The sequence below is a fragment of the Aulonocara sp. 'chitande type north' Nkhata Bay genome, linkage group LG11 (genome assembly GCF_057382095.1).
Source record: "Aulonocara sp. 'chitande type north' Nkhata Bay isolate Kocher_YH1m ecotype deep benthic linkage group LG11, A_spYH_male_GT1.1, whole genome shotgun sequence".
Taxonomy (NCBI): domain Eukaryota; kingdom Metazoa; phylum Chordata; class Actinopteri; order Cichliformes; family Cichlidae; genus Aulonocara; species Aulonocara sp. 'chitande type north' Nkhata Bay.
The window spans coordinates 35,592,172-35,608,330 of NC_141354.1; the positions used below are offsets into that span (position 1 = coordinate 35,592,172).

General features: G+C 40.6%; 1 protein-coding gene across 1 annotated transcript in view; it reads left to right on the top strand.

The window, feature by feature from the left end:
• The first annotated feature begins 4,123 nt into the window (after positions 1 to 4,123).
• LOC147319656 (uncharacterized) overlaps positions 4,124 to 16,159 on the top strand; it is a 53,485-nt gene continuing 41,449 nt past the window's right edge. Inside the window, exon 1 of the mRNA XM_086312339.1 lies at positions 4,124 to 4,264. Within this exon, the coding sequence (XP_086168465.1) occupies positions 4,124 to 4,264 (141 nt within the window). The remainder of the gene's footprint in view (positions 4,265 to 16,159) is intronic.

Here is a 16,159-nt window from a genome sequence, read left to right on the forward strand (position 1 = left end):
GCTTACACTGATCTTAGAGCAGCAGTTCCTAATGTCGCCTGCTCTAAAACAAATACCATAATGTTAAAATATTCCTGCAAAAGCATAATAATATAGGCCTACTTAAAGTGCGCAAGGTTAAAGTCTATTTGTGAGCAGTTCATCATAATTACTGATGCATGAAAATCTTCATTAATATAAATGAATGTTCATTAATTCAATTAATATTGAGGCTGGTAAAGGTGGTGATTATAGCTATGATTTTTAGATAAATTGCGAATAAATAAAGTCTCACTTTGTTATGTCCAACAGTCTTACTGTGTGGAAGGGCAGATGGGTAGAGTCCCTTTTTTGTTTACATAATGTCAGAGTCAGAGACACTTTATTTATCCGCAAGGAGCAATTAAGATAGATGATACTTTGCCGACCGTACATACAATACACAAACATCATTCAACATTTATTTAATGTTTAACTTGTACAAAACAGAACAGTTAGGTTAGATTTTAATGATAAATATTTAGATTTAAATCAAATTTTAAAAACTCCAGTGTAGTCAATCAAAACAAACGCACAAAAAAGGCGACACCACATTGAGAACTGAGTTGATTTCAATCTAAAAGTTGGCAGCCGTGTCCCAAGTTAGTGCGAGTGTTGCTCACTACGCTGGTTTGCAACCTTTCCACAATACATGCTTTGATTCTTCACTCATTCTCATTTTCTTCATTCTTCATTTGACAGTTTGTGGTTTATGTTGTAATCACCTATGTTGCACCTGCAAATCAGGAAATAATGCAGACAGTGCAGTGACCTTTTCACTTACCTTTGATTTGGTTTTGGCAAAAGCAGACAGTGTGACCCTGTTTGTGCTCAGCTTCAGTGAAAAATTTCAGCCACCTGTTTCTCGCTGGTCATAAAAGCTCAGAGTAGCTGATCTGTTTTTTTTGTTCCCCTTGTGTTCCGGTAAAAGGTCCTACCCTTTACTGTGTGTGCCGTTGTTTAAGCTTTGCAAAGTCAAATTGCATTCATTGTGACTCCTGAAGGCAAACGTAAAACAAAAACAATGTCTGACAGTAATTCGAGCTTTCATTCATGTATTAAAATCCTGTGTTGTGACATTCTGGTCATATGCTGAGCTATTTTTTTCTAAACCAGTTTATTTAACATGGTGAATTAAAGTGTCAGGTCTAATGTCTGTTATCTTGTCATCCCTGCTGCCCTGAGATGCATTCGACAGGCTCTCTGACTCCTAGTCACATGGGTTTTATGGCATTTCAAGTCTCTCGTTGAAATGATTTATGTGGTCGGCACAGATGTTGCTCACATCCTGATTTTTCATTCAATTACTGAATCTATCTTGCTGTTTTAATTATGGCTATGAAAAGTCCCATATTCCTCCTCTTCAGCTGCACTCCACAGCCCATATTAGGGCCCTGAGATAATCTGGGCATGCATGTGGCTGTCAGGTACTTGTTACTTGTTTCCTTTCTTCTTTGTTTGTTGTTGAGTTGGCAGTTTGTCGTTGAAGAAAGTTTCTTGTGCTGGTAGACGTAGATTAACTTGGCTCGAGCTTTTAATGATCCACACTGCAACATGTCAGGTCCTGTCATGGGTTTTTGTTAATTACGAGCTTCCTTAAAGCTGTAAAAATGTTGCAATTTAGGTGTGGCTCTTATTTACCTACATAAGGAAAATAGTCCACTTAGTGATAAGAAGCCTTTTCCAAAATGTCAAAGCTTTTTTTATTTTTAATCACAATCACATTTCTGTTGACTTGACGGATGTTATGTGATTGAGGGAAGTGTTAGGGTTTTTCAGAAAGTAGATGCCTTAAAGTTCTGCTGTTATAAGCTTTTATATTTAGAACAAAGAAGGCCAGGTTGTAACACCAAAAAATTTGTCAACCTCCACCCTCAGCAGAGCGCTGGGCAGTGGTTAACTTTGTCCAAATAAACGTTAAATGATTTAGCCTAGTCGATTTTTAATGAGTAGAAATAATTAATCAGATACTGACTGAAGAGTTCATAAGTCATAAACTTTGCCTTGTTTTTTTTGTTTGTTTGTTTGTTTTTTCTGTCTACCTTCTTTAAAGTTTTTGGAGCTGTTTTTATGTGTGTGAAATTGCTACAAAGACTCCCTGATACACTGATGAAAACATTGTATCTCTAACCTTGTCCTTAACAGTTGCCAGCAACCTTGTGGTTTTAAGAGGTTAAATGTAGCAATATTATTCTTCAAAAATACTATACAGGTAAAAAAAAAAACTAATTTCTTTGCAAACATAATTTTTCGTCACGTCAGATTAATTTCATTTATGATTAGTCAAAGTTTGGAGTAGTTTGTAGTGTTTACATTTTTTTTCTTTTTTTGTCCTACAAATACTTGCCGTCATTTTAATCTCTAAACTTTGTAAAGTGGCAGTTTTTTTTTTTTGTTTTTTTTCTGTCATTTTGCTTCAATTAAGGCTGCCACTTCTTTCAAACAGGGGCCAACTTGTTTGGAGGCACAGCTCATTCACGTCTTTCCAAAGTTTGTAACACTGCATCCTGTTCATCATTCTCACTTCTTTGAAATAATATTCAAAACATCCACAGAGCATTACTCTTGACAGTCAAATGGCAGCTTGCATGGCATAACAAGATGACACATCTGAGGTTGATAAGGGAGATAACAAGATGCACATCCTCAGTTCTCGGAAGTGCTCGCCAGCAGTCGTAGTGGCGCTGCACACATCTGAAGCTCTCTCCCCGGTCCTCGGAGTATCAGCTTGGCGACACTCTACCTGCTTTCCTTTCTCTCTGAGGTTTTGTTTTTCCTCCCGTGGCTGAGCTGCTCTCCACATCTCCAGCAGACCTCATACATTTTTATTGCCATCTGGAGAATACAACAGGTCTTAACAATGGGGCTCTTGCTGAAAAAACTGCTTACTGTGGAGACCAACTCAAAGTCAACTTGACTAATTTGGCTGCCCATGACCTAGTGCGTGTGTGTTTGCATCTGGCCTAAGCATGGGGGAACATGAAAGTATGCTATAATTGTATTGTTTTCTTGGATACCTGCTAGATTGTTAAGGTAGCTATTGTTCAGTTTCTATCAGCGGGTTTTACACATACAGTAAAGGCTCAGAAGTGTTAGTAAAACTGTAAAGAAGTAGAAAAATATTATGGTAAATGGCCTGTATTTATATAGCGCTTTACTAGTCCCTAAGGACCCCAAAGCGCTTTACATATCCAGTCATCCACCCATTTACACACACATTCACACACTGGTGATGGCAGCTACATTGTAGCCACAGCCACCCTGGGGCGCACTGACAGAGGCGAGGCTGCCGGACACTGGCGCCGCCGGGCCCTCTGACCACCACCAGTAGGCAACGGGTGAAGTGTCGTGCCCAAGGACACAATGACTGAGACTGTCCGAGCCGGCGCTCGAACCGGCAACCTTCCGATTACAAGGCGAACTCCCAACTCTTGAGCCACGATCGCCCCACGCCCCATTATGCCTGTGTACCGCTAGCTGATGTTGAGCCATTTATATTAAGCTAGAGTTGACTAAAACGGTGTGCTTGGCTCACCGGATACATCAAGTGAAGAATTACGGGGATTCAAACCAACGTCGAGGCTGCAAACCCCAACTTGCCTGTAGTTAAGCCAACTTTTCAACCAATCCTCATTTAAAATGTGAATGTGCAGAAGGCTAATTTACCAGTCTTATTTATTAGGAGGAAAAAATAAACAAAATAAACAAAAATCATAAATGAGGTTAAACATTGTCAAACATTACATCTCTATGTAGGTGCCAGCTGGAACTGTTAATCACATTCAGTAACACGACTGCCATACGGTTGGCTTTTTGAAGGACTGCATACAAGTGGGTCTCTGTATCCTCTGCATTAAATGTCCATAATATTTCTCTGTGTGTTGCCAGAGAACTACACAAATAGACATCAATGGTGTCGTGAACAAAGTTCACTGTGATTGGGTTCACACTTTTGTTGAATGAAACTATACAGGAGGACCAGACTGAAAGTGCCTACTGTATATGTATGCATCAAGACTTTGTGCGTTTCAGCAAATAATCTTCTCGCGCTGTGCCTCCCACCTCCCCCTCCTTCCCTTCCGTTTCCCAGGAGCACCGTAGTTTGATGGGCCGTCCCAGACGGCAGTTGACATTTTGTCCCCAGTCCGACCGGATGCCACATAAAAAATTCACTCAGGCGAGAAGCCAGGAGGAATACCCAGCTCCCCCCTTCCCCCAGCGCGTGCATCTCAGTGGGGAGTGCAAGGTGAGCAGAACTTGAGCTTGTCATGGCTGCACGCCTCTGACAAACATAAGTAGATGCTAATGGCAAAATCGTGACAGAGCAGAGTCCCACCACCATATGGCTAATTGCCACAACAATATCCTCTGTGTTATTAATCACGTTTTCATAGTGTGCCATGATAATTGGAATAATTAGGAGGGGAACAGGCACTGGGACGCCTCTGCAACATCCCTTGCTTGGAAAAAATGAGAAACCTTGCAAAAAATGTGACACTTTCCTTTCTCTGTCCTCCACGTTTGATCCTCCCTTGTGCCTGCAAGTATTCTCACTCACCTTCTTCCCCTTTCTTTTGCCTACAGTTTCCTCCCCTGTTCAATCCCTGAGCCTCCTTTAGCTTGCTAATCACTCTCTTGCTCCCCATTTCCCCATCTTGTTTACAGTTTTGCAGTGAAAAATGGAGTTGATAATTAATGAATACAGTGACTTATCGTGCCTATCGTGGGGACTTTGGCTATGAGTCGTTCTGGGGTGTGTTGGGGGCATTTCAGGTAGCTGAATGAGGCCACATGCACTACTGAGTCTGAACAATGACTATTGCAAGGGGTTAACTCTTTATGGGTCAGGCCATTGCTTTCTCACTTATTTGTTTATTTTATTTATTTTTTATTAATTAATAATTTTTTTTTTTACAGTAGTGCAGGTTGCCATATTTTAATTTGGTCTGCAATAATGTGTGTGTGTGTGTAGGGGGGAAGAGGTCAGTGAGTCATAGCTGCATGGTTGTGCTGCAACTGATAAATGTTTAATACATTATTCAGAATCATACTGGTTGTGCAGGGTTTTCAGACCTTCACAATTCAATAGGTACTCCTCGAGCACTTTATAGCATCCTGTGGGCTATGATTTACTATTCAGCAAGCTGCTCTGCAGTTTGGCCCATAAATTTCCCCGTTTATCCGGAAGCAACCTTAATGCCTCGGTGATAGCCCGTGCATTTTGAGAACCTAACTCTATTGATTCTGACAGCAAGTCAATCAATAGGACATCTGTAGCATTACAGGGAATTCCGGTTGCTTGTTTTTCCTCTGCCGAAACAGTCCAAGAGAAGAATCCAACTTTTCTGTGCAGCCAGTATTAAAGATGCCATTCCTTGAGCTGCGTGACCTCCATCAGAAAAATAATGGGTGGATTGAAGGAGATACAAAGATGGAGGTCATCAGTGGGACAGGGAGAAGTAATCATAGAAAAGCGATCAGAGTAAATAGGGTAGAAATATGGAGTCAGGACATCGATTATAGTAATGATCTATAAACAGAAGCAGCTCCTGTTGTGGCTGTTGTTTCCTGTTTATTGGAGAAGCACTGCTGAGGTACTTGAGACGGCGTTGCTGTAACAGTTTTCACTGTAGGTTTCTTCGATGCCTCCTGTTGGTTCCAAATGTCTTGCCCTGACATGTGGAAACGAATCAATCGGTTTATTAATGCCGTTAGGCACGGCGTCACTACAGCAAACTGTAACTACGCCTATTTCTAAAGGGAAATCTGAATTACATTTCATCTGTAAATTACTTTCCCCATGTGTTAATACGTTCAGGATTTGTTTTTTTTTTATGCCTCACATAGTTTCACTCCAATAACAAAGGGTGTGCTTATGCATTTATGAGGATTAAAGCTTTGAAATATAAGATGTCTTTTATGTATCGCAATCATTTCATATAGGTAGTTTCGGGTAGGTTTTGTTTTTGCCTGTAGATCCTATTTTTTTTGTGGAACACCTTGAGCAAGGCCTTGAAATATTTGGGGGGAAAAGTGGAATGAGGTTTAGAGAATCACTTGTTGTATTTTATAATTTCACTGTTTTCTCTAATCACTCTGAGGGTCTCCATAATGACTAGACTCTCTATTTAAGCAATTAGCCTCTCGCGGGCACCCTGTTAACACCATTCACACCTCCCTCAGTATCACTTATCAACACTTCAGATGACACAGCCGAAGACCAAGCTATTTTTTCCTTGCCACACTTCCCACTCATTCACTTCTCTTTTTCACAACTCTCTCTATTTCTTGCTCCATCATCCTCTCACTCTGTCATCCAAAGACATGTAGTCTACACTCTTACAAAGGCACAGATCCCCACACCTCATCGGTTTTGTGCAAATACAGATAATAATTGTGGTTAAGTTAAACCTCAGTGGGTCAAGTTTAAAAAGCACAGATTTTAAAAAGTGCTGCTGTCCCAAGGTCAGCATGCTTTTATGCCAACGTGTGTCCTCGGCTAGAGAATTGTACCCTAAAATATCTGAAAGTAAAAATGTTATTTTTTCTTACTAGTAATTATCAACTCAAATTTTAATGAGGCTGTAATACTGGAGTTATACTCATGAGATACACAATTAGAAACATTAAAACCACTGACAGGCCGAGTTAATAACATTCATTATATAATTACAGTGGCAGCTGTCAAAAGGTGGGATATATTAAGCACCGAGTGAACACTCAGTTCTCGAGGTTGATGGGAAGCAGAAAAAATCAGCAACCTCCAGGATCTGAAATGACTTTGACAAGTCCAATTGTGATGGTTAGATGAGTAGATTGAGTGGGTCATCTCCAAAATGGCAGGTGTTATGGAGAGTTCTTGGTATGCTGTAGGTCTGGTACCTACCAAAAGTGGCCCAGGGAAGAATAAATGTTGAACTAGTGACAGGGCTGTGGGTACCTAAGTCGATGCATGTGGAGAGTGAAAGCCGGCTCATGGAGTCCCATAGAAAAGCCACTGTAGCAGTTGGTTGTACCTTTTGTGTGGATGAGGTCGCTCATGTTGTAAGTGTTTAAATGGTCCTATTTTAGTCCAACTGACTTTAATTCATACGTTGCAGACACTGCAACAGCATATAAATCCAAGCCAACATGACGAGCTGATTGATGAGCTACACAACTTTGTCTTGGTTGGGAGACCAGGCCTCAGCATCACCTGATGTGTTAACACCAGAGGAAGTTTGGAACTATTGTTGAGTCAGCAGAGAGTTGGTGACTTCTACCCACCATGCTCTTCAGCACTCAGTCACCCCATCCTGTAAATTCATGTGGTCTGCCACCTGCCACCTTGCTGTGGTTCCTATGCTTTCACTTTGCAATAATACCACTTATAGTTGATCATGGAATATCTAAGAGGACTGACATTTCACAAACGGACTTGTTGCAGTGGTGAGATTGTATTACAGTACTGTGCTCAAATTCTGTGAGCTTTCTAGAACAGCCCATTCTTCCACATGTTCACCTATTTGTAAAAACAGACTTCATTGCTACATGCTGGATTTTACCTGTGGCAACAGGACTGAAAGCACCTGAATTCTAACTTTAAGAGGTGTGGCCTAATACGTTTACGCACATAGTGAAGTTAGTGGTGTATCAGCAAGAGGAAGCCCTACATAACAGTGAAGGTCTGTGCGTCTCTAAAACCAACTCTAGCCCTGGCTCCTCCACTGGTGCCTTCCACAAACTTCAGCTGCTGTTGTGTTCATGGTTTCATTCACTGACCACCTGCCCTTGAGCATAGCTTGTCAAGGGGTTTAAGTCAAAAATTATCCTCACATGTGAACTTTCAATAAGTTAGGGAGAATTAGGTGGAGATATTTCCCCCGTTGTCCTTTTCCACATGTAACTCACCTTTTAATCATGCCTATGATTGGCACATTACCCCAGAACTTGATTATAGAGCAATGAAAGAAGGCAGCCTGAGCTGATGAACCAAGCTTTCTTTGAAAAGGTGTGTGTGTGTGTGTGCGCGTGCGACCGACCGACCGACCGACCGATTTTTACTTGTTCTGCAATAGCGTTTAGGTAATAATACTGCTTTACGGCAGTTTCATTGCAGAAGGATAAAATACCCTGCAACACTTCAAAAAATATCCAGGGTTAGTTTGTGTCTTGCTGTGTTCATGTATCTCTACTTTGAGCATAAACGTATTTACACAGACTTACTCTTTTTGATTCAGATGAAAGCACCATATATCTGTACTGTACTTGCTGATCTTTTTTAACTTTTGAAACTAATTGTAACTGAAATAAGAAAGGCAGGAAGTCACCTAAGCCACTTGAATACTGATATATCTTGAGGTTAGTGTGACTAGGGTCTGTTTAAAAGCTCAAAGTTACTGTTGGGATAAATAAAACTGTATAGATTTTAGCTGATAAGCAGACAGCATTAAAAGGAGGATTGGCGTTTGTTAGTGGGGTATATTCTGGCCAGTCCTCAGTTTTTAACAGTGTTTGTTAAATAACTGAAGATTCTTTGTATACATCCTTCTCTTCAGGCACAGTTTTAGCTCCTTTAAAAAAAGAAAGAAAGAAAAAAACACAAAACCTGTTGCCTTCTTCTCTGGACTTGAGTTGTTTAGAAAAATTATGGCTCCTCAGCGCCACCCACTCAGGTTAACTGAACCATCCTAATTATTTGGCCTCTTCAGCATCTGCCTGCAAGAAATGTTTATAGCCTGCCAGCAAACTCCAATCTGTCACAGAGACATCGAATACTATCTGGTGTTATGTGTTTATAGTTGTGTGTGATATATGCTGAATAGGCAGAAGAGAATTATGGTTCTTATATAGAATTAGGAGGGGGGGTGTTGCATTTCTACCCCCTGTGTTGTCATTCAGACAGTTATGGACCCAAGAATGGCAAAAAGCAGCTGCTCCTCTGACCATAAAGCCCCGAGCCGAGCCCTTAATTGTTCCCGCTCGCACAGGGAATTATTTCCACCCTGGCCCACCCTTGGGAACAGGAGATGAGGAAAGAAGAGGAGACAGTACGGTGGGAGGGGGGCAGGAGGGGATGTGAGGGATGGACAAAATGGCAGTATTGATGGCAAGGTGTGGGCAGATTTTGGCACAGCCATCTGAAGGTGTGGGTGGCAGGTTGAGAAGTCTTCCTCTTTCACAGCTCCAACAAAAACCTAAAGACTTGAGACTGAAACTGGGTCATGACTGAAATTGGGGTGCTGTATATGGATTTTGAATGTTGCATGTAGGCTGCTACTTTTCAGCTGCATGTTTTTATATTTAAAAAAGAAACAGTTTATTCAGTACAGTGCCACTGAGATATAGATGAGTCTCCCTGGCCTAGAATAGCTCCGCTATTGGCCAGGTAAAAATGTTTTAAATGGTTCACAGGTTTTATAACATGACACTTTAAACAAATTAATTTCATGATACACCACTAATGCTAACCTAATTACAAGGTACATTATAGGTTCTTAATACATTGCTATTTTTATTCTGAAAGAGTTACTTGTCTGTGCAATAATTCTTGCTCTGTGTTGGATTAGAATGGACTTGAGAAGTCTGAACCTATCCTGCTTATTAAAGATGTAATAATTTTATTTGTTTGATACAACATAAAAGCTGCACACTTACTATTTTCCGACTCACTTCAATCCTTTATTTATATATCACCAAATAACAACAGTTGTGTCAAGGTGCTTGATGTTGTAAGGTAAACACTCATTGATACAGAGAAAACAGAGAAAACTCCAACAATTAGATGACCCACTATGAGCAAGCACTTTGGCAACAGTGGCAAGGAAAAACTCAATTTTAACAGGAAGAAGCTTCTGTCAGAACCAGGCTCGGGGAGAGGTGGCCATCTGCTGGGAGGTAGACACAGTCGCTAGTCGGTACAGTGTCTTATCACCCATAGCATGCTAGCAGGGTTAGCTTTAAAGCTGAGCAGATGCTGTTCGAGTTTAATGAACACGTATGATGTGTTCCTTCCCGAGCAGTCGTAGTTTGTTAAGAAAGAGAGATTGGAAAGGTCACTTGGTGGCTTTAATTTATGGCTGTGCAATTAATCAAGTTTTAATCTTAATGACAGTTTAATGACAACAATTAAATGAATATGATTGACTGATACTGAATATGCCAATAGAATCCAAAGCAGAATCAAATGCTCCCTAATTAACCACCTGACCACGTGCCCACATGTGGTCAGGTAGCACAGGTGTTCCTGCACCGCGCAGCTTGAAGTTTCTTCTAAATCAAAAGACGGCTATAAAACCAATAACAGACTGTCAAAAACAAAAATCAAATGTCTGGGACAGCAGAAGGCGAAGAGCTTGTCTCTTGAAGCGGATCATCATCTGTTGTTTAGAATTACTTTGGATTTAAGCAAAGTAATGTTAACCAAGAAGAAATCATGTGCAAAGTTGAGTTGTGTCTGCGCCGCAAAGCAAGATAGCGACTTATTCAGCCACATGAAAACGCAACAGACTGCGTGTATAATGATTGCATCAAGGCTGCGAAACAGTGCAGTGGCTGCTGACGTGAACAGCCCAACATCAGCTCAGACATGCGTGCAAGAGCGCCGGTGGAACACGTCAACGTGTCCGTCAAGCTCACAGACACGCTGAGATCACCGAGGCGGTCTCATTACGTTTGGTCAAAGATGAGCGTCCTGTAAAGACGGTGATTGGCTAAGACTTTACGACAATTTAGATTTTTCTGTTTTTCAGATTCATTGAATTTAGGTGAATAAGGAGGACCAGTTTTATTTTGATGCAAAGATTTGTACATCGGTAGCAGTAATTCGATCAGCATCGCACAAGATGGTTGTATAAGCAGTACAATATTTCTGTCTTTCATATCTGAGAATTCAGCTGTACTTAGTAATTTAAGCTATGAATATGTTGTGCTAATTCTATATGAGGGACATACCTTCCAGGTTCGAGAAGTGAAGCCAATGCAAAACTGCCTTAAACCTTCATTCTTTCTAATGACCAGACGGAGATGACTCCTCTGGTTCATTTTCTATGACACAGCAAGCCGTTACCTCCCTTGATACATGCCCTCATTAAACATTTCTCTTTTGCATTTGCAGGCTCAGTCACTAGTTTCAAGTCTTGTTGAATACAACATGACTTTTAGCTTTAACTGTAACATGTGGGCCTACTTTGTTCAAGTTATAATCCACCCCTCGCTCATGAGTCGGTTTATAAAAAGCTGTGACGGTGATGACAAAAATTACTTGAGGTTTCAAAGATGCGACTTTGCAAACCAATAGGTAACGTCATGTTGGCTGCTGCTGCTCTTTGTATTCAATCTGTGGTCTCGCTGGACTTTTTTAAGATCATATTTCTATCATTCGTGAGTGTAAACCACTCAGTATGTTGTGACTAAAAGAGGAGCCACGGTGCAGCATTTGAGTGCATTGACTGTTACAGTTAAGCTTGTGGTGAATTGCGCACCGTGTTTTGTGCGCGTTTCATCTGTATGGTTTATTATATATGCCATATGCCTCTCTTTTTGCTCAGTGCCGTTGCTCTCGACTTTCTTAAAAACAATCTGCGGTGGGATGAAACGGAAAAGAAAATTATCTTCTCATCTGAGAAACTGAAACCAGAAGTTGTTTAGTGATTGTATTTTTTTCCTTAAAAAGATAAATCGCTATCAAAAATCAGTCATTGAATTACAACTAATCTATATTCTGCCTACTCCTCTCTCCTGTTCTCGAAAAAGCACACTATGCTCTGACTTGTGGTTAATCACAAAAAATAAAAGACATCGGTACACTATCAGAGGATTTTCTGTCAGTGATGGTGTTACTGCAGTTCAGACTGCAGCTCCATGTTCAGTCCACTACTGCGCATTTATATCTTACACCTTGGTTCAAGCCTTGTGCACCAGAGGCCTCCTCCAGATACCGAGTCACTGTGCATCTGTGTGTTCCTCCCTCTCATCTCTAGAGGTGAGCTCTAGGTTGCTCCACATATTAGTTTGCTTCCCACTTAATGAGGCAGTGGAGCGTGAAGGTCCAAGCAATCCTAAACGCTGCGTTCATTAAACCAATGGTGCTTAATGATGACGGCAAAGGCGCCCGCGACCCGTCAGCTCCTACTGAGGGCGACCATTAGCGTTAGAGCCAGCCAGCTGGGGGGAGACAGTGGCACGGAGGGAGGGAGCTGTCAACTGTCAACACCAGTGTCACAAGGACGTGTTGGCTTCAGTAAATGGCTGCAGCAGAGTCTGTGAACGATGCTGAAACACTGAGAAGTCTTTAGATGATGCTGAAAGTTGGGGGATGCATAAAGCTACAGTTAAAGAAAATGTGAATTTTGCCAATGTGGCATTCTTGATTGAAGTGCTTGTAATTTGTGCTTGTAATTTGGAGCAGGGTTGAACCAAAGGCCTCCTACAGATACAGAGTCGCTATGTTAAGTTTAAAGCTGGTAATTTTCAAGGCTGAAAAATGCATTTAAATGCTGGTAAAACTGGAATAAGTGTTTGTTTTTTTTATAATTTAAACCCAGGTTGTTTTCCATAACTAACAACGATGAGATATGTTATAATTTCAACAGCAAAACCTCACTGGCATGTGATGCGTAACATAATCAAGCACTACGTGTTACTCTGGATGTTTTACGGATAACATCTGTGAATTCTGGCTAGACGCTGAGCCTGAAATTAAAGTACCGGTAAAAAGAATATGGTTTTTAACTTGATTTAGGATCAGGATCATACAACCCACATGGTTGTATGATCTTGGAATGTTTACCCAAAGCGCACTATGTAAAGATTTAGACTGGAAGTTTTCAGACTGTATTGAGCAAACACAAATCTTTGGTGCCCACCTCTGAATTGTAGTGATCAAATGTGCTATGTGGTTGAAGATATGCACAACGGTTGTGTTGTATCTAAATTGACTGGCATGCAAGGTACTAATTATAGTTATATAAGTTTAGTACAAGTGTTTTGTACAAGCATATATTTAATTAAAGGGGTACTAATTACCAGAGTATGTTTTGCACGATGCTTTAAAGAACACCCCCATCAAACAGTAAGGCGACGTGAGCTGTAAACCCAGGTATCTTTTTTCCAGATTAACATGTTCACTAAACCTCTTAATGTTAGCTAGCTCCATTACTACCACAATCAGCTAAAAAACATCAACTCACACAGGTACATAATCTGTTAAATATTCATCGCTGCAGTACGACAAACATTGACTAATTGCATTAGCACTGATGTTGAGCAAAAATATAGCTGCAAAAACAAACTTGGTGAATACAGAACATTGTAACAGGGACTCAGTCAGACGAGACAAGTGAGCAATCGGAAAAGCTTTGATTTTTGCCTTTGTTCAATCACGTCCTTTGCAATGTTTGCTTTTTCTCAACTGTATAAAAAAAATACACTTACAGCAGCATACCAACCTAACAAATGTAGTCTTTTTCTTGGGCTATATCATAAGACAACATAAAGACTGATATTTATAGAAGCTTTAGCAATAATAGCACCTTCTGTCAACCAATACAAGTTGCTATTTGTCCGATATATTGATGTCTTTCCCACGGTCCTCTAAAATAACTTGTGACAACCAGCCAATCAGACAAAATACTGATGACTGATAATAAACTTAAGACAAAGTTTATTGCAAAACTAGTGTGTTTAACCCCAAATTTTTTGCGGATGCAATACATGATAAAAGTATTGGACCACATCTTCAAAGTTCACTACAAATGTATAAAATCAAGCACCTAGCCATGTAGTCTGTCTTTTGAGGAATGAATAGTTCTCAAGAAATCACTGATTTTTTTGCATTTTACTATAATAGGATGCCACAGACGAGAAGTTACTGAGCGACGTGGTGTGTAAGGGTCGCCAACGCTCAGCTGACTCAGTAACTGGAGAGCTCCAAATCTCCTCTGGCATTAACATCAGCACAAAGACTATGCTGGGAGCTTCATGGCATAGGTTTGCGTGGTTGATCAGCTCCTGTAGGTGTAGGTGGTCCAGTACATTCATCCATGAGGTTTCACACAATCAACTGGTCAAACTGAAGCTCGAAACAGGAACTAAAACAAAACAGGATGTCAGTGATAAATCTGATAATTGTGAAAAACTGGACCAGATTCGGATAACCAGTCGCTCTCTCTGGATTAATTTTGATATTATGTGCAGTTGACTTTTATGGGCTCTCAGCCAGTGAACAGAATTATTTACTAGTCCATGTGTTAGGAAATTTAGGGGGAAGGCCAAGGAAGAGCTAAAAACATTTTTGAGTGACTTGAGGTATAGTGTGAGATATGGCATGGGTCTCGGTGGAGAAGCACAACATTTGAGCAGCCTTCTAGTTATTGACAGCTGAGCTTGACGGTGCATCCCACCACTGTCTTACTTAAAAGATTATAATAATTCTAATAGTAACTTCTTGCAGTAATGTTATGTGTATTATATGTTTGCTGGCAGTGTGTGAGGATCATTTGCTGCCCTGTCGATCAAATCAGATACAGCAGTGTCCATTTTGGAGCATTTCAGTAGTTAATATCTTCAATGGGTTATATTTTTTTATTTTTGCTTATTTAAACAACAAGTCACGCCTAAACATAACTACTTTACACATGAGAGTCGCTTGAAAAATCTTTCTAGGACACTTATCTTTTTTTTAAAGCCTTGAGCCTTTTGTGTTTTTTGTGAAAATGTAATTATTGTAATAAGGCACTTTCTACTTTGTTTACATTCATGATCTGTCTGCCTTATTACTGCATTTGTCCTTTCTTACTGCTCCAGACAGAAGTTTAATGCTGAAGTACTCCATCAAAGGTACTTCATGAGGTATTTAACAAAAGGCTTCTGGCAAAAAGAAGTCCACTGCTCAGTCCAAAGCTCTGTTCTGCCTTTTGCTTAAAAGTGTGTGCGGCCACTTCAGCACATCAATGATGCAGGCATGCGCACGCGCACGCACACGTACGTGCACACGCGCACACACACAGGCTGCCAGTGATTTCCATGTGGCCCTCAGAGGACACACTAATGTATCCAAATATATTTACAACAGATGTTGCATTTTATTTTTCATGATAAAAACCCATTTCAGAAAATTTACTTCATAATGGGCAAAGCAAGTTTTTCTCTCTCCCTCTCATATTTTTGTCTTCTCTTGAGGTCCCTCCTATTAACAGTGAGGGAAGTGCACCACCTAATGGCTGCAAATGTCTCTTTTGCCAAACTTGCACATTCCAGCATAGAGAATTGAATGATTCATTAATTGTGAGACGGCGTCAGAATAATTTCAGCAGATCAATTCATTGTTTCAATGCTTCAATATTTAAAAGCTCAAAATAGCATTGCACATGTTTTTGTCATGAAAGCAGCTGCAGAATAAGTTCTTTATTGAAGAACGCAGCTTTTACTAATTGTTCATAAAGCAAACGCCATCATTTTAAAAGGGTATTCTCAAAATCGTTCTGTTTTCTACACTTAACTAAGTTTAAATTGAATAAATTCAAAGTTTTGTTTTGTATGCCGTCACTTTTTTGGTGTTAATGCAAATATTATGTCTCTTTACAATGAAAATAAAATGAAAATTGGTAGACTTTGAGGGGTCTGTAGAGCTGGAAGCAAAGCAATGGGTACAACTGTGGAGGATAAAGGGGGGAGCAGGGGACCAGAGAGGTCTTGAGCAGAAGAAGAGGAGGAGATGAGGAGGATTAGGTGAGGAAGAGGACAAGAGCGCTCTCCCTCTCAGCCAGCCGGATGGGGAGAAAAAGAGTGACGAGAGAGAAGGCAGGAGGAGGAGGCGAGGGCGTAGCAAAATAGCTGGAGAGACTGTAAGTGTGTGTGCGAGGGCTAAGTGAGGCCTTTATAAATGAAAGCAGATGCCTGGCATTATGAACTTGTCGGGTCGCAGATGGGGATGGCGGTGATGGAGCACTTGACTCCCCGGATGGTTATCACTCACTCTCCTCCTGCCTCTCAGCTGCCTTCCTCATGAGTGTAAGAGGGAGAAACAAAAGGAGACGGCAAGAATATCCACAGAGTGAAAGAAATAAGAGGACAAGAAGGTGGACTTCTGCACTAAGTGATTAGTGGCCTTCTTTAAATAAAGGCCATGAATACACTATAAAGAGAAAAGCTTCAAGTCCTT